The sequence below is a fragment of the Alligator sinensis genome, unplaced genomic scaffold (genome assembly GCF_000455745.1).
Source record: "Alligator sinensis unplaced genomic scaffold, ASM45574v1 scaffold125_1, whole genome shotgun sequence".
Classification (NCBI taxonomy): domain Eukaryota; kingdom Metazoa; phylum Chordata; order Crocodylia; family Alligatoridae; genus Alligator; species Alligator sinensis.
Genome location: NW_005841893.1, coordinates 2851166 through 2875804, shown reverse-complemented (window position 1 = coordinate 2875804; position 24639 = coordinate 2851166). Strand labels below are relative to the sequence as shown.

Below are 24639 nucleotides of genomic sequence, written 5' to 3'. Positions count from 1 at the left end.
AAAGTTCGCAAGTGAAAAGTCCTATTAGATGTGCTAATAGCATTCTGCAGTTTGAAACACAAAATCTAGTCGCTACCCAACATCACCATTTCTTCTTTACTTGTGCACCATTTTATATTTTATGGAACTTTATATTTCACAGTAATTAGATATGACCTGAGAGAGCTGCATTTACTGTAATAATACTCCCCCAAACTGGGCATGTCTGCACATGCAATTACTGCACATGAATAAACTCCCGGGTGTGCCATCTGCAAATAACTCCAGAGCAATTAGCTCCAGAATTTATTCATATGCGGCATGTAGAGCCCAAGTGGAGCAGCCCTGGCTGGCAGGGAGCCCTGGGGGTCAGCCCACCAGCCCAGGGCTGCTCCAACTGGGCTCAGTGTGCTGTGGAGATGCTGGCTGGGGCACAAGGGTGCTTCAGCGTGGGGCTAGCTGGCAGGCTACTGAAACACCCTCATGACCCAGCCAATCAATCAGCATCTACACAGGCACAGCTGCACACAAGAAGACTCCACAGCAGGATAGTACTTGTATTTAGGGTAGTCCTTGCTGTGGAGTTTATTAGTTTCCTGCGACCTAATAGGGGCACATGTGTAGACACTGAGATGTTTACCATGCAGTTAATTAGTCAACTGCACAGTAAACGTCTCATGTAGACCCGCCCACTAAGTTTTATTCTCCATCCTTTATAGTAAATAGCACTTACTCCTGTGAATACACCCTTTAACTGGGTGAGACTGCTCCTGTAAGTCAGTCAGCTGTAATCATTGTGAGAAAAGATTACAGAACTGGATTCAATATAAAAATACACTTCAAGGGGCCTGTGTAAAAATGTATTCCCCAAACCAATTGTGGTTGTGCTCACTGTACTGAAACCAGTGACCAAGTATATTGCACAAAACCCAAGACAAGGGGGTCAGAGTTAAACTTCTTATTGAGATGTCATACCCAGTATTTATTATCTTGTTCAGGGGTCTGATGGCCATTACTTCTGAATGTTTTGCATGTATTAAATGGATTTATCTTGAGACAACAAGCTGAAACCAAGGTCTCTAGGACAAGGGGGAAAGTAGGAGAGTCACACTCTTGAAACAAGGAAGTAGACAATATGACAGATGAACAGAATTGCATATCAGCGTAATCAAGAGCCACCTGTTAGCACAGGGGAAAAGCATCTGGAATCAATGGGAAAGTGAAGAGAGAGAGAGTGTCTGTGTCTGTGTATTATGAGTAGGCAGGAGTAATGGGAAACCAAAATTAGTTCTGGGGCATGGAGAGACATGAAGCATAGAGGGAATGTGAGTGCAAGGAGGATCTGAACAACAGAAGAAAAAACCTTTAGAAAAAGATTCATGATGATATATTAAAAAGGAAACTATAGCAAAGTCAGGTAGGGCAGCAAAGTATGACAAAAAAGAAACTAACATGCAATTGCTTCATTCTTTTTCAACTACTGGGAGTGTGGCTCTGAAGTTTGTAATAGTAAATGTCTGTGTTTTTTATCCTAGCTGGTCCTTGGGCCTTGGACCCAAAAACCTGCCTATGGATGGGAGATGAGGCTCAGCAGGGATATATTTTGGGCAATTGTTTTCTTATTATTGCACAGAGAATGCTTAGTGTTAGAGAAGGGACAGCTCCTGTACAAAAGTAATCTTGCCATACTAAGAAGAACAAGAAATGAGCAGGTGCACTGTTTGGAGTGATGAATTGAGATAGGCGAGCTAGTGGAGTGCTGAAAAAAAATGCTAATGTAGGATTTGAGGGCAAAAAATTGTTGTTTGGGCTTAACTCCACTGAGCTTAATGGAGTAACTCTAGATTTAATGTATAATGAGGCTAGTCTGCAGGTGGACTTGTACTAGTTTAACTAAATCTTGTTCTAACATAGTCCTTTTCGTGCAAGGTCATATGGAGTAGAATCTGACTCTTTTTGTTTAAAGAATAAAGTTAATTTGCATGGACAGATTGGTGGTGACACCTTTTTCTGATGTTGATTTTTCCCCTCCCTCTTTTTTTCAGATGCTAGAAGTGATGCTCAGAAGGACAATAACTTGAAAGAACTCCTGAAAGAGCTGCCTGATGCTCACTACTGCCTGCTGAAATACCTGTGCTGTTTCTTGACACAAGTTGCCGAGCATCACATGGAAAACAGAATGAATGTTTGCAATCTTGCCACTGTCTTTGGACCAAGTTGCTTTCAGTAAGTTTGCAAGTTTCCACATTTTCCCTTGTTTAGGCTGCACGTATTTTGGAGCAGGTGGCATGAGGTGCAGCTCCAAATTCTCATTGTTTGAATTGATCATAAACTTTTCATAAGCAATGTTGCCATCTTGGGAATTCACCTTTAGGAGTAAGCTGCACCCTTTTGTTTGGATGGTCAGAGAAGGAGATGTTTTGCACTTGCAATACCTTTTATAAAGTAGTTTTCTAGTTTGCTATATGGTGTAGACAGGAGCAAGTGGAGCAGAAAATTTCCCAGATTTCACAAGTGGGGGGAGATTGCACCTCCCTTTGCTGCCAAGCACCATAGAAACTCCTGAGCACAAGGTTCAGAGATTAGAGAACGAGGTGCTGGAGGGCAGCTATGAAGTGCTGCTTATTTCTCTCTGTGGACTCTCAGAAAAAGAGGTCAAAGTCTCCTCTGCATGAGCAAGCCATTTGGTTCCTTCTTCTGGTCCATGTCTCAAATAGTAGCTCTGCTAATAAAGGACCCAAAAACCTGCCTATGGGTGGGAGATGAGGCTCAGCAGGGATAGACTTGAGATGTCTCACAGGATTCACACGTCTTAATGGGTGCTTTTTTCTGGCCCAACTCTTTGTTCCTTTTGGAGGGAAAAGTGTTCACTCTGTCAGTGCTGTTGTGTACTTTGAGATGTGTTATGATCATCTCAGATGCTGAAGACACATAAAGATTTATTGCCTGCTTCCTCACTCTTATCGTCAGGCTGTGTAAATCCTCTTGACTCCTACTCGGGTATATGAAAAGGTTTGAGTTTCCCTCGTAGCAGAGGGGAATTATGGGGTGGGACAGGGGGAAAGAGGATTCTAAGAACAACCCAACTGAGAAGCACACTTAGTCTGAGGCATATGTTCTGTTTTCAAGAATAAAGAAATCCACCCCATCCTCTGAGAAAAAAGGATGATGCAGGAGGGAGAGTTTTGGACAGTGAATCTGCATGAGTGGTTGCTGTAGTGACAGCAGAATGAGGATGCTGCCCACCTGCTTGCATGCCTGTTATCCACCCTCTGCCCCCAAGTCACTACTTTCCCACCTCAAGCCATGAGAAAGCCCTGTTGACTTCAGTAGGGCTGAGTCCTTATCCCACTCTGGCACAGAGTGTAGGTGCTCTGGACTTGTGCACATATTTTTTAAGTTGGTTCTTGCCCATACAGTACAATGTAAACCTCAACTGAAGTTTTCTCCCTCAAAATATGTTATTGCTTGGTTTCATTGGAGGGACCTCTCTCTCCTGTGCTGGGTCTGACACCAAGAGGGAATTGCTAATTTATTCCTTTTGACTCATCTTGACATGCAGTGATTTGTTAATCTAACCCCTAAATAAAAAGGACATTCCCAGAAATGAGGATCTGGAAGACACTAATTTTGACAGTTTCTGAAAAGGTACAACAGAAAAGTAATTGGTTTAAGAGGGAGAAAATGGTGAGGAGAGTGAACAAAGTTGTTGATTGCATCTTTCAATAACACCATCATCTAGATCAGGGGTGTCCAACCTTTTTGAATGTGGAGCCGGATCACAAACTTTTTATCATCCAGTGGGCCAGCGAGCCATGTTCAAAGACCTCACAGGAAGTGGTATCACACCAGGAAGTGATGTCACATAACCTTTGACACCAATGAAGTTGCAGGAAGTGACAATGAAATGTGTCTGGAAATGTGGTTTAAAATCCAAAATAAAAACAATATAAAAGCAAGAATGAAATAATACCAAACACTTGACTAAAATAAACACTTTTGCTTCTACTTACTTCTCAATGAATGAAAGAAGCATAACGCAAGTCGACAGATCAAATGTGGAAAAGATATCAGCCAGAGTGGAAACTAATCAAAGCAACTAAATATGGGCATTTTTGAGAAAAATCTTCAAGATTTACTTTTATTGAATTAATAACTTGTTAGTAACACATCTTTAACAAGTAGTAACAAGTTGAACTCCCAATCCCGCACAAAGAGAAACAGAAGCAAACACAATCCAAACACTGGACAGTATTTTTACAAAGATTTTTACCTGCTCCAAATTTACGTTGGAGTCCAGATCGTTCATGCTCTATTCTTGAACGTATTGTTCAGTCTTAAAGGAGCATACAGCACAGCTGCAGGGGGATCAGCCACAGCTTTCCCTCCCTGGTGCAGCCCAGCCAGTCCATCCCATCCCCTATCAAGCAGTGACTTCCCCACGTGCTGCTGCACTTTCCCCCTACCTGTGCCAGCTGGTCCCAAAAGACAGGAGGCTCCACCGCCACTTCTGCTGGCCAGTGCCTACCCAGCCGGGCATCTCCAGCAGCACATGGGAAGCCAGCTTCAGCCGCATGCTGCCCCGCCCAGCCAGGTCAGCACCAGCCAGGAAAAGCAGCATGAAGCTGAAGCTGGCTTCCCATGTGCTGCTGCAGACGGGAAGAGGCCGGCCAGGTCGGCACCAGCCAGCAGAAGCGGCAGCAGAGCCGTGTGCCGCTCAGGACTGACCGGTGCAGGCAGGGGGAAAATGCAGCTGAGCCCCCTGCTGCTCCGGCTGGGCTCATCCTGTCCCGAGAGGCACATGGCTACTTCTCTTCCCACACACACCGTGTCAGCAATGTCAAGCTGATGTGGTACATGTGGGAACCTTGTCCCTTCCCCAGCCCTTCAGCAGCCATTAGGAAGCTGCTGTGGGTCTGGGGGAGGGACAAGGGGTGGGAACGAAAGTAAACCATGTTTACTTTCGTTTCCCGTCGCAGCACCGCATGCCACAGAAAATGTCTTGGCAGGCCGCATGGTGGCCTGCAGGCCATATGTTGGACAAGCCTGATCTAGATCCTTCTGCTGATTGTCATCCACAGGACATTGAAGCAGCAGGGCAGCCTCAGGGGCCACTTGTGACAGTAACTTACTTCTTTCTAAATGCTTCTTAAAATTTGCTTTTGAAATACACTCCTTTCTTCTAATAATGTGTTCTAGATATAATGCTTGAGAGGGCTGCTTCTTGGTGGCAAAAGTCTTGGGTTTACATGATAAATTTTACTCACAGTGTGGCTCAAAGAAGAGAATTTTGTTCCATTTTTATCTAATCTATTCTATCCTGGACAAATTCTTTAAAAAAAAATCTTTCACACCATTAAAAATAGCAGCATGAGAATTACTTTGCTTTGTTACCATATGCTGGTATCTGGTATACATCGTAACTATCAACTTCCAAATCTTATTCACTGTTCACCTTAGCAGCTATGACATAGGCAGCTATTCTTCCCATTTTATCCTCGTCTCTAATATGTTGGAGTACACTGTGTCCCAGGGGCACAGGTCCAGAAAAGGGGAAAGCCTCGTTCAGAGGCAAACCCCAAGTAAAAAGAAAAGAAAACAGCAACTTACTTGTTGCAGGGGCTGGGAAGAGCAAAGAAACGCACGGTGGGAAACCGCCCGTGCAGTTTATCAGCCGCGCCTATATTCAGCTGGGGTCAGGTGACGTCACAGGGAGACGCCACCTGGTGGAAGTAAAAGGCAGGCCCAAAGGTGCAGGAGTGGGTGGAGGCGCCACGGGAGACTCCAGGGTGGAGAGTGCCCCGCGCCTGCAGCCGTCGACTGTGGCAGCAGCTGAAGCAGCAGCAGCACTAACAACAGCAGTGATCAGAGCCGCAAAGGAAGTTCGGCCGGGACCAGAGGCTGGCTGAGGCTAGGGCGGCAGGAGCCATGAGGATTCTTCATGGTGAAGAGGACCGATGGGGGATCAACAGGATCACCAAGGGCGATGGCAGAGACTGCACAGATAGCCGGCGCGGGAGCCCTCAGCAAAGGCAACGGGTGCCACAGGTCCAGGGTGGAAGAGGATCCTGGAGGCCCTGGCTGGGGTGAAGGCTCGAACCTTGAACCGGAGGGCTCATTAGCCTAGGGGGAAAAAGGGGCATTAGAAGCCAGGAGGGCGTGGGGACTCCCTCCCATGGGTGCTCCTCTTCTTGTTTTTCCTTTTGCCGTGCGCCCCTGGCAGTTACGTAATTAGTGTCTTGATTTTGTTCATATCTGATCACCTTAGGGTGAGGGGTTGCCGTGAGGTTGTCGATTGTGTTCCCTGTTAGGGTTTGTCTATTTTCCGTTCCCTGGTGAGGACAGGTTAGCGAAACCCTTAGTACCAGACCAGAGTAGCCAGGACTCTGCCCAGAGGCAAAGACGAACAGTGTGAGGGTCCACTGAAGCCCAACGGCTCCAGACAAAGGCGGTTCAAGGCATTAAGGAAGATAAGTCCAGAGGTCGAAGGTCACCAGACCCATTGGGTCCAACCAGGGCTCAGGGTGCCTGTAGGGGCCAGGGGTGCCGGTCACCAGAAAAAGCCGCAGGTTCCGGGGAGGATACCAGCAGGGGACAGCCGCAAAAAGATCTGGAGGCCCATCTCGAAGGTTGGTGCACGGCCGCTGTGTAGGGGAGGTTGGAGCCCCGAGAACATCTGCCAAGACACGTGACAGCTCTGGAGGCATCCTTAGAGGGGACCCCCTTCACTGAAGGAACACTCAAAGTCATGGCAGGCGAGTTTGGGGGTCACCCTGAAGGCAACCAAGGTACCCTCCGGGGCCGGCACAAAGGTCCCTGACAAGCTAGGGCAGCAGCTTGGGCAAAGGCAATGCGACAGCGTGCCATTGAGAGGAGATGGGCACACATTGTTTAAATGTTTATCACCCAGCAAGATGGCGCCAGATACCCAAGAAGATGCTTTTAGCAAGCAGCACAAAGTAGACATTTGCTTTTAAACTATCATGTGAACAGTATTTATATCAGAGCCTACCTTTTCTTAAAATGGGCATGACTTTTTGCTTTGGATAATGAAGATAATGATATTGTGGTATAAGCACCAAGACTTGTTATGTCCAGTACAAAAACAAATTACCTATGTGAATTTCAAGAAAAAGCAAAACTGAGAGGACCACATTAATAAGGAAATGGATATAAGTGAAACCTGTCTAACTTCTGAAAAGATAAAAACAGTTCCAAAAGGTAAGGTTATATAGGCAAGTTCATATGCATAGGGGAAAGGAAAGTTTGGGAGTGGCTTTTTAATTCATCTTGTTCAAGTTCTGAGCAAACAAATACCGTTGGAGGGCTTTGAGGTTTCATAAAGTTAACCCTGGTGACTCAAATCCTACGTAGTTTCCTAAATAATGATGGTTGTGGATGTATTTGTCACTTAATGGTGTATGTTCTTAAAGCCAGAACTGTTCAATTTTCATGTGACATGTCTTCAGCGGATTGCTGTTTGAAATTTAAATTGGCTTGCTGGTTGTGGTGACATGGTATGTTCTGTTTCTTCTCAAGTAGGATCCCTGAAATAACTAACTGATAGTTTTATAAATCTTACAAATAATGTCAGTCTCAGTTCATCACTAGGTTCAGAAAAATAGCAATTTTACAAACTTTGATGCATACAGATATATATAGATATAGATATATCTAGATATAGATAGATAGATCTATATCTATATATCTCATATGGGTTATTGTTAAAAAGCCAATATTCCCTAAGGCTTACTGGCAATTGAAGCTGATCAACATGAGTATTGCATTCACTATTCAGGGCACTGAACATCTTAGGGTTTTTTCTCATTGATGAGTGAGTCCACAAGCACCAGCAAGTTCTGTCTTGTTCAAAGTTTAATTTAGGAAATATTAGGGTTTTTAACACAGCAAAAAGCTTTACAGAAAATATTTTGTTATGGCCTCAGCTCCTCATAACTCTCAATTTCATTGTCTCAACAAATAACAATTGTTTTGCATAACAGGATAAATTTATATCTTTTGTTGAGGATGGAAGGAAGAGAGAGAGACCTCACAGGGGAAAAATGGAAAATTACCAAAGAAATGCAGATAGCTTTAAAATTCCCTGAAGCACTTGGTATGTGGCAGCTGAGATGATCCTGTTCAAAATTCAGATGCATATGGCCTTGTGTATGCTGGTCTCTCTTGAATAAAACTTTCCACCATTCCACTAGACTACAGCGGTAAAAAAGAAGGGGCCAACACTACACGTGAAACACCATTGTGGCTGGTTTGTAACTCACTTAAATTTGAACATGTGGCATGTAATTCAGTACTGGGTTGGATGGCGTGGCTTTGAATATCCCTGTATGAGGGAAATCCATTGACTTTCCCACACAAGGGGACATTTAAAGCCATGCACATGGCACAGCTTTAAATTCCTCTATATGAGGGAAGCCCATTAGTTCCCCATGGCAGGGACATTTGAAGCCATGTTGTGCAGACTTATAGTGTATTCACAGGCACCTGGGGATCAAGGAGCTCCCCATCTCTAGGTCTCTGCACAGTTGGCTTCATGCCCTAGCATGAAAATGGGATTTGAAGAATTTTATCCCGGATGCCAACAATCATGTGTCCTACCTTGCCAAACCTTGATTGTTGGGATTTAGGGGAAAACTTCTCAGATCCCATTGTACAATTAAATTAACATCTATTAGGGCTCTTGGTTATAGTGCATGGTGATTACAGTTCTGGTGTTTGAGCTTAACAAAGAGCCACCACTGCTATTAGCAATTATTAGAGTTAGGAAATGAAAAGCCAGTTTTGTCACTCCCTAGGATACCTAAATGCAGTGCTATAGGCTCTGTTTGTATCTATTCAACTATGGACACATGCTTCAGGAAAGAAGGTAGAATATTGGAAAGAGTCCACAGGAAAGCAACAAAAATGGTTAATGGTCTAGAAAATATGACCTATGAAAAAACATTGGAAGAATTGGGATTATTTTTTCAAGAGCAGAAAAGATGAGAGGAGGATTTCATAAATCTCCAAATACAGAAAAAGTGTTCATAGAAGAAGGTGATCAGTTGTTCTCTGTGGGTGCATCTACACAAGACGCTTTACTGCTCATTAGACTAATCTAATGAAGAGTAAAGCATCATCATCCACACATGCATGGGACTTACTGTGCAATAAATTAGGCTAATGCACCGTTTGCTATAATCAGGAAATACAGGTACTAAATTAATGTCACATGAGCTACTGTGCCAGTGGGACAGAAGGCCTGCTGCTGCGTGGCTAAGCCTGGATGTGGTGAGGGGCCGGGGTGGGGGGGAAGGGGAAGAGCTGTGCTGGCTGCAGGGGCAGATGTCTCCCGGCCATGTGGAGATTGGGACAGGTCCCAATCTCCACATGGCCAGGAGAGCTGTCCCGGCAGCTGGGACTGCTGTCTCAGCTATATGGAGATCAGGTTGGGACCCAATCCCCACAGGCCAGGATAATTGTCCTGGCAGCTGGGACTGCTGCATCCTAGCCCCATGGAGATCAGAACCAGCCCCCGTGCCCCCTGGCAGCCCTAGGGAGATGTGGTTAGCCATAGTCTGAAGTCAAGCAGAAGGCAGGGCACATTTGCACCTTATACTTGCCTCCAGTGGCCAACCAGCATTTGTAGCACTTTGACCTCCTTAATGATATGCTTCCATTCTGATCTGTCATGAGCTCTATCTTCTCCCAATCCTGTACTACATTAAGTACCTTCTGGTCTCTTATGTTGTCCATCAACCATTGGCCCTAAACTGCTACACATTAGAGCTGTGTGAAATGGCTATGTTTCAATTCGGTTTCAGATTCAGCCATTTCGGAAGGACAGTGATTCGTTTCAGTGTTTCAGATCACTGTTCCGTTTTGATTCAGCCGAATGTATTTTGGAGTATCGATGCTGTTTCGGTGATCCGGCCATAGGCTATAATGGAGAATCACTAAAATGCCTATAACTTTGTCAGTTCTTGCCTGATTTGGATGAAAATTGCAGAGATCGTAGCCCCTTCTGAGGGCATGAAGTCTGCTGCGTTTCAAGGATATAAGTGCAGAGGGTTTTGTGAAACTGCGCCTCAAACTGTTCAAAACAAAACTCATGTCACATGTGTGTGTTAAGGTAGAGCAGGATGAAAACAAAACTTGTCACTTCTTTTGAGCACTATTCAAGCTCCTGAAGGGGAGGCATGCAGTTCAGTACCAGGTCTAGTAGGACCTTTTCAGCACTCTTGAATCCAGGGAGTGTTGTTTCTCAAGATTTAGACCATGGGATTCTACCCTGATATAGATGAAGGCATAGGACCTAGCATTTTGCAGGGGTGCATACAGTCCTGCAGCTGCAATACTGGCATCCAAGTGATCTGGTTGCAAAATTAGAAACGAAGCAAGAAAAAAAACTTTGTTGTGGTGGAGTTCTCTGTGTTTAACAGGTAGCTAGTGAATCTTCACAAGACCCAAACATGGAGCAGAGACGGACATAGTTTTTTTTTCTTTTATTATGCATTCAATTTTATTTTCGGCCTGTGCAAATATTAACAAAGCCAGTCTTCCTGGAATGTGGTACAGCATTAATTCTGAAGGAATGGTCTTGGGCTGTCTGTTGATTCACTGGTAATAGATGATTAGACATTGTGATCTAGACAAAGAGGCTCAGTTAATCATGAATATTCAGATTCCCTCTGCTCTTGTTCTCTTTTAGATGGATGAAACTGTAAGTCAATGAAACTGTGTTTGTCTGTCCTGTTATAAAGTTGAGTATCCAATATTAGATTTACCCAAAGAACCTTCTCTGCCTGTTTTTAACTCACAAGTCATCAATTCATCCTTGTTATCTTAGTACCCCTGCAGTTGCCGTAACTGCCAAGCTTTTAAAAATTCACACTCCTACCTAATGAACTTGTAAAATCCCTCTTTGTTTTGATCACAAATATTCATGCTTTATAGTTTACAGAAAAAAAGCTGTTAGGGCATCTCATCCATCCCTTGTCAGTTCAGGGTTGCTTCCTGTAGTTCATTTCTTTTGCTCATTAATTGTCTAATAGACTTTTAAATGTGGCTCCCTGCACATCTCCTGGGAGACTGCACCACAGTTAAATAAATCTCACTGCTAGGAATTTTTTGAGGATCTTTAGACTGCATCTTCATTTTCTCTATTTCATTTCATTATGTCTAGTTATGGGTATGTATATACCCAATAATTCCTCTTCTATCTCAGTTTTGAAACTCTTCAAATGATTTTAGGAGTTTAACACATTATCTTCATTCCCTCGCTTGTTATTTATCCAAACTGTACACGGGCTTTTCTGATGTTTTAATGATGTCATCTCGTGTTTCCAACATTAATAGCAACACACAGAAATTAACAAAATAGTGGTCTTCAGAGCATTCTCAGACATGAGATATGGTAAGACAATAAAGTACAGAGTTAAACTTCTATAAAAAGGAAATTATTTCAGGTTCAGTGCCCTGTTTTCTTTCCACTCGTGTGCAGGTTTATTATGGTGAGAGTGAATGGTCAAGTATATATGGAAATGGAACCTTGGGGAACAGTAAACATTGGTTGGAAGAACATAAATAACACTACAGGTTCTTTGCCTCCAAACTAGTTTGTGTGTAGACCAACAGTGAAATCTCTTCCATTTCATGCAACTGTGAATAGCAACACTACACAAGTAGCACTCTGAGTGCAGGCTCAAGGTTGTTGTTAATTGTTGGGCCCATTTAAGAAAAGGAAGGGGACTGGGTATGTGATTAAAAAATAAAAATCAATATAGAGTGTAAGCAGGGCTGTGTTGTGACTCTTACCCAAAGCCCAGACTGGGACAGGTTTGCATGCCACCAGTATTCCTTGCAGATGTCCAATCACCCCTTGACTCCCCTAATCCAGAGCAACCTGATTAGATACTGATTAGATCTTGCTGCAGAGAGACAAGTTTTCATGGGAATTCCCTTAGTGCAGGGGTTGTCAACCGAGGGTACACATACCCCTGGAGGTACCTGGACCAGTCCTAGGGAGTATGCGCGAGTGGGCATGGACAGAGCGCCACCGCCTCCCAGGAGCAGAGCCGGGAACCACCACCACACACCAGCCTGGTGAGCTTCCCCACCCCTACCCCCAGAGGGGTGCCACTGCCCTCACCCCAGCCTGGCCCTGCTCCTGGGAGGCGGCAGCACTCCATCTGTGCCCGCCTGCATGCTGTCCCGCCTCCCTGCTCTGTGTCCAGCTGTGTGCTACTCCCCCCACCCCCCTCCCTCCCCACTCAGTGTTCGGCCGCTGCGGGTACTTAGACTAAAAAAAACCCCTGCCTTAGTGGGCCTGCAGTATAAAGATGGAGCTCAAAAGTAGCTTTGTTGTCTGACATGCTTCTCTCCCAAAAGTATGTGACACTCAAGTGGCTATTCATTGCAAAGCCAATGCTGCTAATACACCTGCATCCCCTCAGAAAGGGGATTTCTGCAAAAGCACATGGATCTCAGAGGGTGCTGCAAGGGGAGGAGCCAGAAAAAACCTGCCCCTGCTCTGGAAGAGAGAGAGCATCTTGCTAGTGTAAGTATCTAAGAAATTGGAAAATAGTACCCATTTTTTCTTTCATGATTCTTCATGAAGGGGGCATTATATGGGAGCTCTATGGATGGATCTCATAGTCCTCTGCGTCCTTGGTATTTCCCAGAGGAGTCACCTCTGGTATAGCTCCTGCATGCCACTGGGGAGGAAGGCAGAATGTAAAGAAGCAAGTTCCCTCCCTTTCCCCAGGCTTCCTCTGTCATTGGGAGCTGCTCTGAGTAAGCATCTGACAGGTGAACTGGGAATTTGCAGTGTTTTGAGTAGTGCCAAAACTCTGGCCGGTACAAGCTCCTGTGGGTGGTAGCTAAGCTAACCCATATAGCATAAGAACAGCTGCAGATGCAGCCAGTGCTGAGTAGAGGCTATTCTTGAGAGTGGACAGTCTCATAAAAGAGTGACAGTGATGCTCATACTATTTGCTGATGCATAGAGCTAAAAGGGAGGCAGGTTCAGTAAATCCTAACTATTAATTCTGGTTTCAGAGCTCAAAGCAAAAAATCCAGTAAGGATATGTGTTGAATTAGGGTAAGAAGTAAGTTGCTTCTACAACTCTGGCTTGCAAACTCCATTGTTTGTGATACTCCTTGAACATATCTTTCCTTCCTATCAATCAAAATTCAACGTTGTACAGCACAGCAGTTGTGAGCACTGGAGGGGGTTTTCCAGCACAAAACACTGACTTTCATGATTCTTTTATGTAAAAGCAGATGAAAGGCACCAGAACATTAAAGGTACCGGTCTTTGTGGTGTTAAAATCTGTTTGAATACATTGAGAAGAAAATGAACAGCAATAAACACCTATGAAGTTGAAGAACTGCTACAAAGTTCATGCTGCTTATAACAAATATTCAGAAATACTGTAGTATTGTATAAATGAACACCTCAATGAATAACAATTTCTTCCTCCCACTCTATCTTTTCTGTTACAGCATTAAATGAGAGGCAGATGATACCCACCCACTGACTACTGTTGCCCATTAACTACTGTTCATTTTCCAATCCAGGAAAACAGAGAGGTCAAAACTGGCAAAGTCATTTTTTTAAAGTTAATTACTTATTGAATGTGTTAGAATATGAATGTGGATGAAGGTATTGATTGTTTTATGAATTACTACATAGAAACATTTCCCTGTTTGGTTTTGTGTGCATAGGAAGTAAATCCCATCAGAGAATTAATTTTTTTAAAGCAAAGTTATTAAAGAAAGGTTGAGGCTCAATATGTCAATAACCAGCCCTCCATTTTGACTAGTAAATGAAGTGCTGGTAAAACACTTTGTAAAAGCAGTGTCACATATTCAGGTGGCATCCCTTTCTGTATTTTGTTGCTATGGAATCCAGTTGCTGTGTGTGTTTGAAAAGAGTTAGAAATTTTTGCAAAGTTATAGCCTCCACATACCTCTTGTACAGCTGAGAGTCCACCAAAACAAATGAAGGAATTTTATTCAGCAAATGGATTTATTTACAAATGAAGGTACAGTCAAGGATAGCATCTGGTCTTCAGACTAGGGCTGGAGATGGCCTAATATAGCTGCTGTGTTCTCAAACTAATAATATCTTTGTAAACTAGTGGAACTTGTCATCCCAAAGGACATTCAATTAAGTTTTCAAACAGTATCTGAGAATTTCTGTATTTTTTCAGTGAGATTCAACCATCACCAAAGCAGAATGTGATGGCTGGATGCCACATACCCAGTGACCAACACAGTAGGTTAGGACACAAAATGAAGAAAAAAACGTTAGCTGAAGGCATATAGAAGAGGGGCCTGAAGGGGCCTGATACAAAACCCACCAGAGCCCATGACATTCTTTGGTTTGGATCCAGCCCACTATGATTTCTCTTGCTGGAATTCAGCTGAGGTGCTAGGATTAGTGCTCCTACATGTACAGGGATTGTCATAGGATCCCTCATGACCGCACTGTGAACATGAATGTAGTTCTATGTCTCATGTGGATACTGAACAGCACAAACCTTTAATACTGTGCTGGGGCAATTCCTACTTAAAACTGAGGTTATTGGTATGCAAGCCTTACAGTAAGAACCTATATTGTTGCATGAGGAAAGACAAAACCATACTAATGAGATTTAAAGTAGTGCAGGTTGTACAAGTAGTTTAAAGTCAGGTGGATGTGCTTTTATAGTGCAACTAGCCAATTGCCCATCAGGAATGGTGGGGGGAGGGGGCAGGAGCATGGACAGAGGCCCATGTCTAGGCTCGTTCCCCACTTCCCCCACCACTTCCTGTCTAGGCCCGTTCCCCACCACCCCTCCCCACTCTCACACTCTGGGTCCGGCACTACTCCCCACCACCCCCACGCTCTGGGTCCACCCAGCCCACATTCACCTGCTTCTCCTCCCCGCTCCCCTCCCTCCCTCCCAGCTGTTGGCAGGGCCTGGCAGCAGCAGGGCATATCACTGTGCCCCCTCACCATCTTTTGTTGGGCCCCGGCGGGGTGGCAGCAACATGCTCCCTGCCATCATAGTGGGCGGGGACGGAATCCTATGTTCAGCCCTGCCCCCGCTTCTCATCCAGTTGAGGGAGGAGGTAAATGGGCCTGCTCCCCCCACCCTCGCCCCTGCTGCTTTGGGGCGAGGCCTGATCCCCACCCACCTTCAGGGCTGTTGTCGGGGAGTGGCAGCAGCAGTGGTGGTGGTGCCCCCCCTCCCCCTTCCTGCTAGCTTTTGCTGAGGCCCAGCAGCTCTGCGTCCCCCAATGGTCCTCACTGCCACTTCACTGTCATGGTGGCACTCCACTGCACCGTCTCCTGTCGAATGCTTGTAGAGCACTCTGATTGGCTGTTTCAGTCAGTCAAAATTAATCTAACTGCTTCAAGTGTAGGTTCCTTATTGTAAAGGTCAAAAACATTTTTCTTTGTTGTTTTGTAGCTGATCTCCTTAATCAGGTATCATGCCCTTTTCTTGTCCCTTTTGAATTTCCTCTCTGATACTGATGTCCTAACCGGGGCCAGGTATACTTTTACCAGTATAGGTGATCAGAAACCAGTCTATACCTGTAACAGGACAGAAGTTCAGCACACATAGACTGGTTTTAAAATGGCAGAACCCAATCTAAGATTCAACCGCCTCCCCCTTCCCCCACAAAAGGGTGAATGTATATTCTTGTTCACTACTGACCTAAACTATGCCACTTACAGAAAACCTCATATCTTAGATTGATTCCACCTTCGGCTTTTTGAATGTCTGTACCTAACCTGGAATGCATTGCCCAGTGGGAAGTGATAACTCTTCAGAGGAATTTTGTTTGTCAGGTACATACACTGTTGGCTGCGGTTTGAGACCTGAGGATGCAGTTACATTTTAGAATGAGAGGCAAAGAAAACTGACACAAATTGAACAGGGGCTACAAATACTGTATGTGGTGATGCTATTATAATGGATTCACCCTTTCAAAAGTTCATGAGCAAATTAGAGATTACTTGTAAGAGAGAGAATCTAGTCTTAAGAATCCATGAATCTTTAAATAAAGTTATGGCAGAATTAGGGACCCTGTCTGATTTAATCAAACCTGGGGGGCCTACTGCTTTCTGTAACCCCTCAGTTTTTTCAGCTACAACTCATTACTTGCAACCTATTTAGAAACCTCACTCAAATGAAAGCATGGGACTGCAGATACAGCCTCCTTCTAGAAAGGTGAAAGCCTTCCTTGAGACTAGTATTTTGTTAAGGATGTCAAATTGCATTGCTTAGCAGGTAAGTTAGATACCCTGCTCAAAACTGAGGTTATGTGTATGCATGCTTTACAATAGGAACCTGTACTATTGCATGAGAAAAGGCTATACTGATGAGATCTAAGGGAATGCAGCTTGCATTGCTTGGGCAGGTAAGTTAGATATCCTACTCAAAACTGAGGTTATGGGTATGTGTGCTTTGTTGATATCCTGCTATGAACAAGGTTGATGTCCTAGCCAAAGAGACCCTAGAGTTTGATTTATGGTCACTTAAAACCAAACTCTGCACAATGAAAAGGACAGGAATGCTCTGAACCATTCTCAAATTCAAGGTGCCCTGGGATTGTTTGTCTTTGTTCAACATGTTTAGATACAGGCTAAGGGATGAACTTTACTTGCAAGAATAACATTTACAGTGGTATTTACATATTGACCTACTCAGCAGTGTCACCGTTTCACAGACACGTGTAGTTTTTTGGTTCCTGTTGCATGATTCAGCAGTAGCAGCAATAATAAATAGAATGATGTCTTTGCAGAGCTATGGAGGATAACAAGAAGACTCATGTTGCATTAGCTCCATGTAAATGCCATGCAGTGGAAGATTCAAGTTTGTTCCCCTCTCCCTTGCCAGTAAAAGGGGTCGCGAGAAGTGGTGGGTTCGGTTTCCAGGGGCAAACAGCTCAGGGTGTTATTTTCTATCTTGCCTTTCCTCTATTGAAGCATCACTGATTGCATCTCTGAGGGGAGTTAAGGCAACCGAGGGCATTTTGAACTGGGGGAAGGAAAGGATAAGTATAGAAAAATACGCTTTGAAATGGGCTTACAATGGGAGCATCTGAGTGGTGGAAAGGAAAAAGATGAAGACTACCAGTCAGTTGCTGGTATGTATGTAATACTCCCCTCTAGTGCACTTTGGCTTTGTCTATACATACAATTGAAAGTGATACCACCCATCTTTTTACTGCTCCCACCTTGAGAGCACCATTATATTAGTATAAGAGTGCTTTACATAAATATAGCAATTCCCCATGCAGGAAGGAGAATAAACAATAACTGCATCCACAAGTGGTATAAGTACAGGTATATTGTGGGAGGGGAGGGGAGACAGCAGGAAATCACATCACAAACAGATAAAGTTTATCAGTACAAAAACTGGCAGAAGACCTGGCCTTTGGCCACATTCTCTGGTGTCAGCATAAATTAAGTTAGACATGAGGCTACCAGACCTGTGACTTGCATAATTTGCCTACACAATAAAAGCTTCCGAGGGATGCTTCCCCAAAGTAAGCTAGTCATTGTGATGGGTCTGTGAAAGGCACTGTCACTTCACAGGCTGGGCAAAGCCAGAAAAGGCCTTTGTAAAGCTAAAGGAAACAAGGAGGTGATGGTTGTAAGAATGGTGTTGGAGCTGTGCCTGCAGGGGAGGTCCTGCAGCTTGTTGAAAATTTGTTTAAGAATGTCACGTGTTGTCATGCTTCCCTGATGCTTCTTTTGACAGCTAAGTATAGTCTGCCTCAGTATGGGATGTCTGAAATAGTGGAAATTCGGCACAATGCTGAAAGACAGTGTCATAAATTTTATGTAAAGGAGGTTGGTTACGTTAAATTATTCTTGATAAATAAAAATAATTTGATAACACTGAAAATATCACAGAAATCCACTATGGATGTTTCGTATGTCCCTTTGGAACATTTGATACTGCCACTGTCATAAAAAGGATACTGGACTAGATGAACTGGTCTGATCTGGTATGGCAATCCCTATGTCTCAGGTTAGTCACCTTCTACACATTTTTATACCACTTGCTGCTGCATTAGTGAAGCTGCCAGAAGGAGAAAATGGGCCTCATTTGCATGGTTTTTTTCTGTTCCCAGCTCCCACTGATTCTCTTCTGTCCCAATGCCAGAGATGGGAATTCAGGTCATAGTTACATCCTTAGTGAATTGTTCCATTGCACAGATTGGATGTCTATTTCACTTATTCCACTTAAGTAATGATTTAAGCTGCACCTCCGTGGGTTTACCCCCTTTGTGCTGCTGATCAACAGTCTGCTGCATTTTCTTAGTCACACATGTCACACATGCAGCCTACAGGCTGTATCCAGCCTGTGGAAGCGTTTCATCTGCTCCACAGGTTCCCAGAACCGCCTGGAATTCAAGGGTGAGGCTTTCTGCTGAATTCCCAGTGACAGAGCCCTTATTGACATTCATGCTAGTGTGGGGGAAGCAGTGGCTGCATGCATTACCGCTGTAGTTCCACCACCATTGCTGGATCTGGCTCCAGTGTAGGAGTTTCCTTATACTCCAGGTTTATCCTGAGAGATCAGGAGAGTTTGACACCCTGACTTTTAATTGTTCATGGTTTACTCTTGAAGGCAAAGATTTGCATCCTCTGCACAAGGAGAGAGTGATGTTGAGGAAGAAGGTGGGGAAAGCTGTGCAGATGTACTACTGTGTAATTCTGACTTGTACATCATAAACCAGGTTTTCTCCTCAATTTCCGTTTAGTACCTGAAAGAATAAAGTCTGTATAAAGGCAAAGTAGAATGTTGCCATTTGAGAGTTATTTTTTTTTCTCTACATATCAAGAATTTCAAATACTTTCAGTATTTGAGAGTTACTTTTTTTTCTCTACATATCAAGAATGTCTTGGGATTCTAGGGTGGAATGCCATGATTCTGTGAAAGGTCTGCTTGCCAAGTATATTTGCTATGGGGAATTCAAGCATCCAGGTTTGTTGTTATATTAGCAACAATAAAAATGTGACCTACAAAGCACAGCACATAAAGATGTAGAGTGAAAGGAAAGGAAGTGAGTACTTAGAACAAGAATTGTTATTTAACTAGCAGCACTGCTCTGAAGTGCCTTTCAGGATATGTTTGGATGCATTTTGTCTCCAGCCTACACATACCCTGATGGGTTGGGAACAGAGTTTGTTTTTACATCATGCCTGTAAGCATGCATTATCACAGATTCAGCTTGCAATATAATTTTGCACTGCTTAACATTTTTTGAAGATCAACCTTTGGATGAAACTTTCCGTGGTTTGGTCTTAACCCAAAGATTTTTTTTATTAGTATATAGTTTAAGCTTGAAGAAAGTAAAGTAAGCCATTTTTGCGCTATTGGAGAGTGAGATAAATGTTTCTCAGTGAAAAAGAAATTCATTTTACTTTTGCTGCCTGGTAGCTTCAAATACTATTTTTAAAAGTTAAAGTTGGCACATGCCTAGTCTGCAGTAAGGATTTTTTTTTCAGAGTTAAAAAACAAGGGTTAAAATGTGACTAGTGCATATAATAAATAGACATTTGCAAAGCCAAAGAAGACATGCTTTAATGAAATCCACATGCTAAATTCATGATAACCAGGTAGATCACTCAAACTGGACTAGAACATTGTGCCTACACTTGAAAAGCCTTATCATTCGAGCTGAAAGGTGAACTCTTTTAGTCGGGAGTAGTAGTAGACCCTGCAAGAGGCAGACATAGCATACATACAGCTACATGTTACATCTCCATCTCCATTATATCAGAATGGTCAAACCCTGTGTGGATTTCCTCACTAGGCAAGGATTAAAAAAACAATTCTCTCGGTACTGATTGCAGTTAATATGAGTGCAGAGGGTGGGCAGAGGGCAGTTGACAGGATTCCTTGGTCCTTTTTCCCATTCAGAGAAATACTTAATGAGATTAAAAATAAAAGATTATGCCAATGCAGTGTTAAGGTAGCTAACTAGCAGGAAAAGATACCAGAAAGTGCAAAAGTGAAAATTCTCAAAGAAATATGAAACCTTTACCATTTCACATATCTACAGAAGTTGTATTTATAATCCTGTTTTGATAGAATAGTAATGCAACTGCTGAGATAGGGTTTTTTAAGTACCTTAACTGTGTTGATTCTTTCTTTTTTGTGCATTTTCTTTGATTCCTGTAATGTATTCTGAAGTAAGTGTTAGTTTCAGTATTGTACTCCTGTAAGTTAATAAATGGAGAAGCAGTTCTTCAGCAATGTGTACGTGATTCCAAGCCTATTAAATCAACTGAAAGACTCTCAGTAACCTTAGTGGACTTAGGGTCAGGCCCAATGTTTTGCATTCGGAAGAGTTCCAGTCATGCATAATGATCTGACCTAGAAATTGCATGGTCAGCCCTTATTTTCACCCATATTTCAAAACTGTAAAACTTGATGGGAAAATATATATATATTTTTCAACAATGATCAGATTGTTGAACAATGAAGCATTAAGATGGAAAATGTTAGTTCAAGCCAGTAATACTCCTCCCCTTCACAAGCAATAAATTCACTTACAGAACTTAACCAAACAAAACTGATGCTTTTGTGTGTGTGTACACACACACACACACACACACACACACACACACACACACACAAAAGCATCAGTATGTATGTGTGTGTGTATATGTGTGTGTGTGTATATATATATATGTCAAACTTTTTTGAGGGGGAGAGGGGGGAATGTATATATTTATTTTCCCCTCAAGTTTTACATATATATGCTTTCGTGTGTGTGTATACACACGAAAGCATCAGTTTTGTTTGGTTAAGTTCTGTGAGTGAATTAATTGCTTGTGAAGGGGTGGAGTATTACTGGCTTGAACTAACATTTTCCATCTTAATGCTTCATTGTTGATCAGTAAAATTCCTCTTACTGTGTTCCTAGGAAGCTGCCTTTGAGGAGAGGGTACTGCTGCATTGTTTCTCCTAAGCAGCCCTTGATGTCAGGAGTAGTGTCTGTCATCTGAATGAAGTGAACTGTTGCTCACAGAAGTTTATGCATCTCTGGTCTAATTAGTGTGTAAGGTGCAATTCTACACTGCCTTCAGCCTGACTTCAGACTAACAGGGCTAACTACTTCTATCTGAATATCTGGTAGATACCTAGTAGATAGAGACCACTGCCACCAAGAAGCGATGGGTGATCATGACTGGAGATTCCCTCTTGAGGGAGATGGAGGCATCCATCTGCCGGCCTGACCTGTTGTCTCAGGAGGTCTGCTACTTGCCCAGAGCCTGGATCTGAGATGTCACAGAAGAATTACCAAGACTCTTACAGCACTCTAACTTCTACCTCATGCTGCTCAACCATGTGGGCCCCAATGATACTGCCAGGGGAGACCCTAAGTAAATCAAAAGTAGCTACAGGGTGCTGGGTTCATGGGTGAACAGACTCAGGTGGCTGTTCTCCTCAATCCTTCCAGTCAAAGGGAAGGGCCCAGGCAGGATTGGGTGCATCCTATAGATTAATGCAGATTAATGAAATCAGGAGGCATGGCTCAACAAGCGGGAACCTGCATTTCCCAGGGACAACTAGCAGCAGCACATATTTGTGCTACTGTTGGTTGTCCCTGGGAATGCCTTTGCATATGCGCTTTGGCACGTGGCAATTTGCCAAGGCTGGGTTAGGGAAGCTGGGGTCACCACCTGGGCTGGCTCCAGCAGCCTTATCTAGGGTTCTGGGACCCTCCTGGGGCTCCAGCAGCAGTGATCCAGGCATGCGAAGACTGGCCAGCAGTTGGAATATGGCTCTAGCCAGCCAAACTCTGGTTTTGGGCAGCACACCCTACCACCACGTGCTGGGATTTCCCAGTAGCAAAAAAAAAAAAGCACTGGAAAAAAAAGCAGCACAGTACATGTTACAATAGCATTCAGTGGAACAAACAGAGGCTTGGTGCTCCAGGAAGATGCCAGCCATTTGTGCCCCAGATGCTTTAGCACACCAGGAGCCCAGAGGAACTGGGCAAGGACAGTTTGCCCATACTGGCACAGTGTGTTCTGCAAAAAAGTGCACATGCAGGGGCATCTTCTGTGGCACAAATTTGTGCTGCTACTATTTGTGCCACTGCAAATGCATGCCCCTGCTCATCTGGATATGGCCATGAGGTTCAATAAGAAGTGCCCTTAAAAGTCCTGCACTTAGAATGGAACCATCCTGAGCACTGGGACAGGCTAGGGACCAACTGGCTGAGCAGTAGCTCTGCAGAAAAGGACCTCAGGGTTACTACAGTGGACAATAAGACAACAGTGTGCCCTTGTTGCCAAGAAGGCTAATGACATGCTGGGCTTCATTAATAAGAGCATTGCCAGCAGATTGAGGGATGTGATTATTTCCCTCTATTCAGCACTGGGGTGGCCACATCTTAAGTTCTGTGTCCAGTTTTGGGGCCCCCACTACGGAAAGGATGTGAACAATTGGAGAGAGTCCAGTGGAGAGCAATGAAAATGGTGAGGGGCTGGGGCACATGGCTTATTTAGTCTGGAGAAAAGAAAACTGAGAGGGGATTTAATAGGAACCTTTAACTACCTGAAGGGTGGCTGCAAAGAGGATGGAAATAGATTGTTCTTGCTGGTGGCAGATGACAGAACAGGTAACAGTGGTCTCAAGTTGTACCAATGAAGTTTAGGTTAGATATTAGGAAAAACTTTCTCACTGGGATGGTAGTAAAACACTGGAACAGGTTACTGAGAGCGGTTGTGGAATCTCCATCCTTGAAGATTTTTAAGACCCAGCTAGACAAAACCTTGGCTGGGATGATCTAGTTGGGGATGGTCGTGCTTTGAGCATCAGACTGGACTAGATGACCTCCTGAAGTCCCTTCCAACCCTGATTCACTAACCACAATAGATATTTACCTGTCATTCTTTCAGTTTATAATATACTCTATTAGTGGATTTAAAAAGGCATCCTTGATATAATTTTACTTTGCTTTTTTTTAAGTCCTTCACAAGAGATCATTAAGATAATAGCCATGGAGTAACATGCAAAATATTATTGTAAGTCATGAAGATGTTAAATAATAGTGAGGGATAATTAGACTTGTGCAAACATGAAGTCTTATCCATGCAGTTGTGGAGAATGTGTTGTTCTTCATATCTGGGCCATTTGCAAGCTAGAAATGTTGCTTGGTGTTATTCAATGCAAATAGCGAGGGTGAGATTAGGGTGTAGCTGCAGAGTATCTTGACTCAGGTTCCAAACCTGAAGCCTACTGAAACCAGTGAGAGCCTTCCTGTTGGCTTTGGTGGGTTCAGATTAGTATGTTCTCAATCTGTAATCTTCAGAAAACCTTATTTATAACTCCTGACTGCAGTGACCTGCAGGTGCACTGTGGGAGAGCAGCAGGGAAAACACCGTGTGTGTCTCCAAAGGAAACCGGACTCTCCTTCTTCTCTCTCTTTCTCTCGCTCTCTGCTGGATTGTGCCATCAGAACTTTCAGAGTACAGCCTGGTCTGGTATTAACTAGGTTTTCCTGACCTAATTTACAGCCAAACCCCCTACTGGTGTCTCAACATTCGCCTCCTGCAAGATGCCCACTTGTGAAACTGCTTCATGTACCAGCCTCAAGAAGTGACTTCCCCTTCTGGAAACAGTGGTAGGAAATGGGGAAGGCACAAATCAAGATTTTCTGTCAACTATATATGCAACAGACAATCCAAGACCACAGCTACAGCATGCAAGAACTTGAGGAAGACATTGAAGCTACCCTGAGGGATGCTGATAATCACCACTGGCTGTATGAGAGCCTCAAACTCCAGGAAAAGTGCTGAAGAGAACTGGTACAGGGTTGTTGGTTGTAGCCAGGTTGGTTTAAGGATGTAGGCAGGCAGGTGATAGAGGGTTTGACCCAGGGTGCAAGGCAGTACCAAACTGACTAGCACCATGAATGAAAGGGACCTGGGGGTAATAATAGACCACAGTAGAATATGAGCTGGCAGTGCTGTAGCCAGTAGGGCACATAATACTCTGCCATGCATCAATCGATGCATCTCCAGCAAAACCAAGGAGGTGATTCTTCCACTCTACTCAGCATTGGTGAGACGGCAGCTGGAGTTACTGCATCCAGTTCTGAGCACCATACTTTAACAAGGACATGGACAAGCCTGAGAGAGCCCAAAAAAGAGCCACCCGTATGATCAGAGTCTTACATGGCAAGTCATACAAGGAAAGGCTGAGGGATCTGGGACTCTTCAGCCTGAAGAAAAGAAGGCTGAGAGATGACCTGGTAACAGTGTACCGCTACACTAGGGGATTACATCAAGGGCATGGTCAGCATCTGTTCACTAGGGCAACTGAGGGGAAAACTAGGAGTAATGACCCCTGGAAGACCTATTCAGGCTCAACATTAGAAAAAAACTTCTTCATAGTCAGTGTGTCCAGACTGTGGAATAAGCTCCCTCCAGAAGTGGTGCAATCACCTACCCTGGAAATCTTCAAGAGGAGACTAAACAGTCACCTTGTTGGGGTCACCTGACTCCCAGTTATATTTCCTGCTTGGTGCAGGGGGATGGACCTGATGATCTTCCAAGGTCCCTTCTGGCCTTACAATCTATGAATCTATGAAACTCTAACCTGCTTCCAAGAACTCACAGAGCCTGATGCC

General features: G+C 43.8%; 1 protein-coding gene across 1 annotated transcript in view; it reads left to right on the top strand.

Annotated features, from left to right (window-relative positions):
• Window positions 1-24639, top strand: part of LOC106721857 (protein FAM13A-like) — a 98761-nt gene that overhangs the window by 31036 nt on the left and 43086 nt on the right. The window contains exon 4 of the mRNA XM_014517128.2: window positions 2025-2205. Within this exon, the coding sequence (XP_014372614.2) occupies window positions 2025-2205 (181 nt within the window). The remainder of the gene's footprint in view (window positions 1-2024; window positions 2206-24639) is intronic.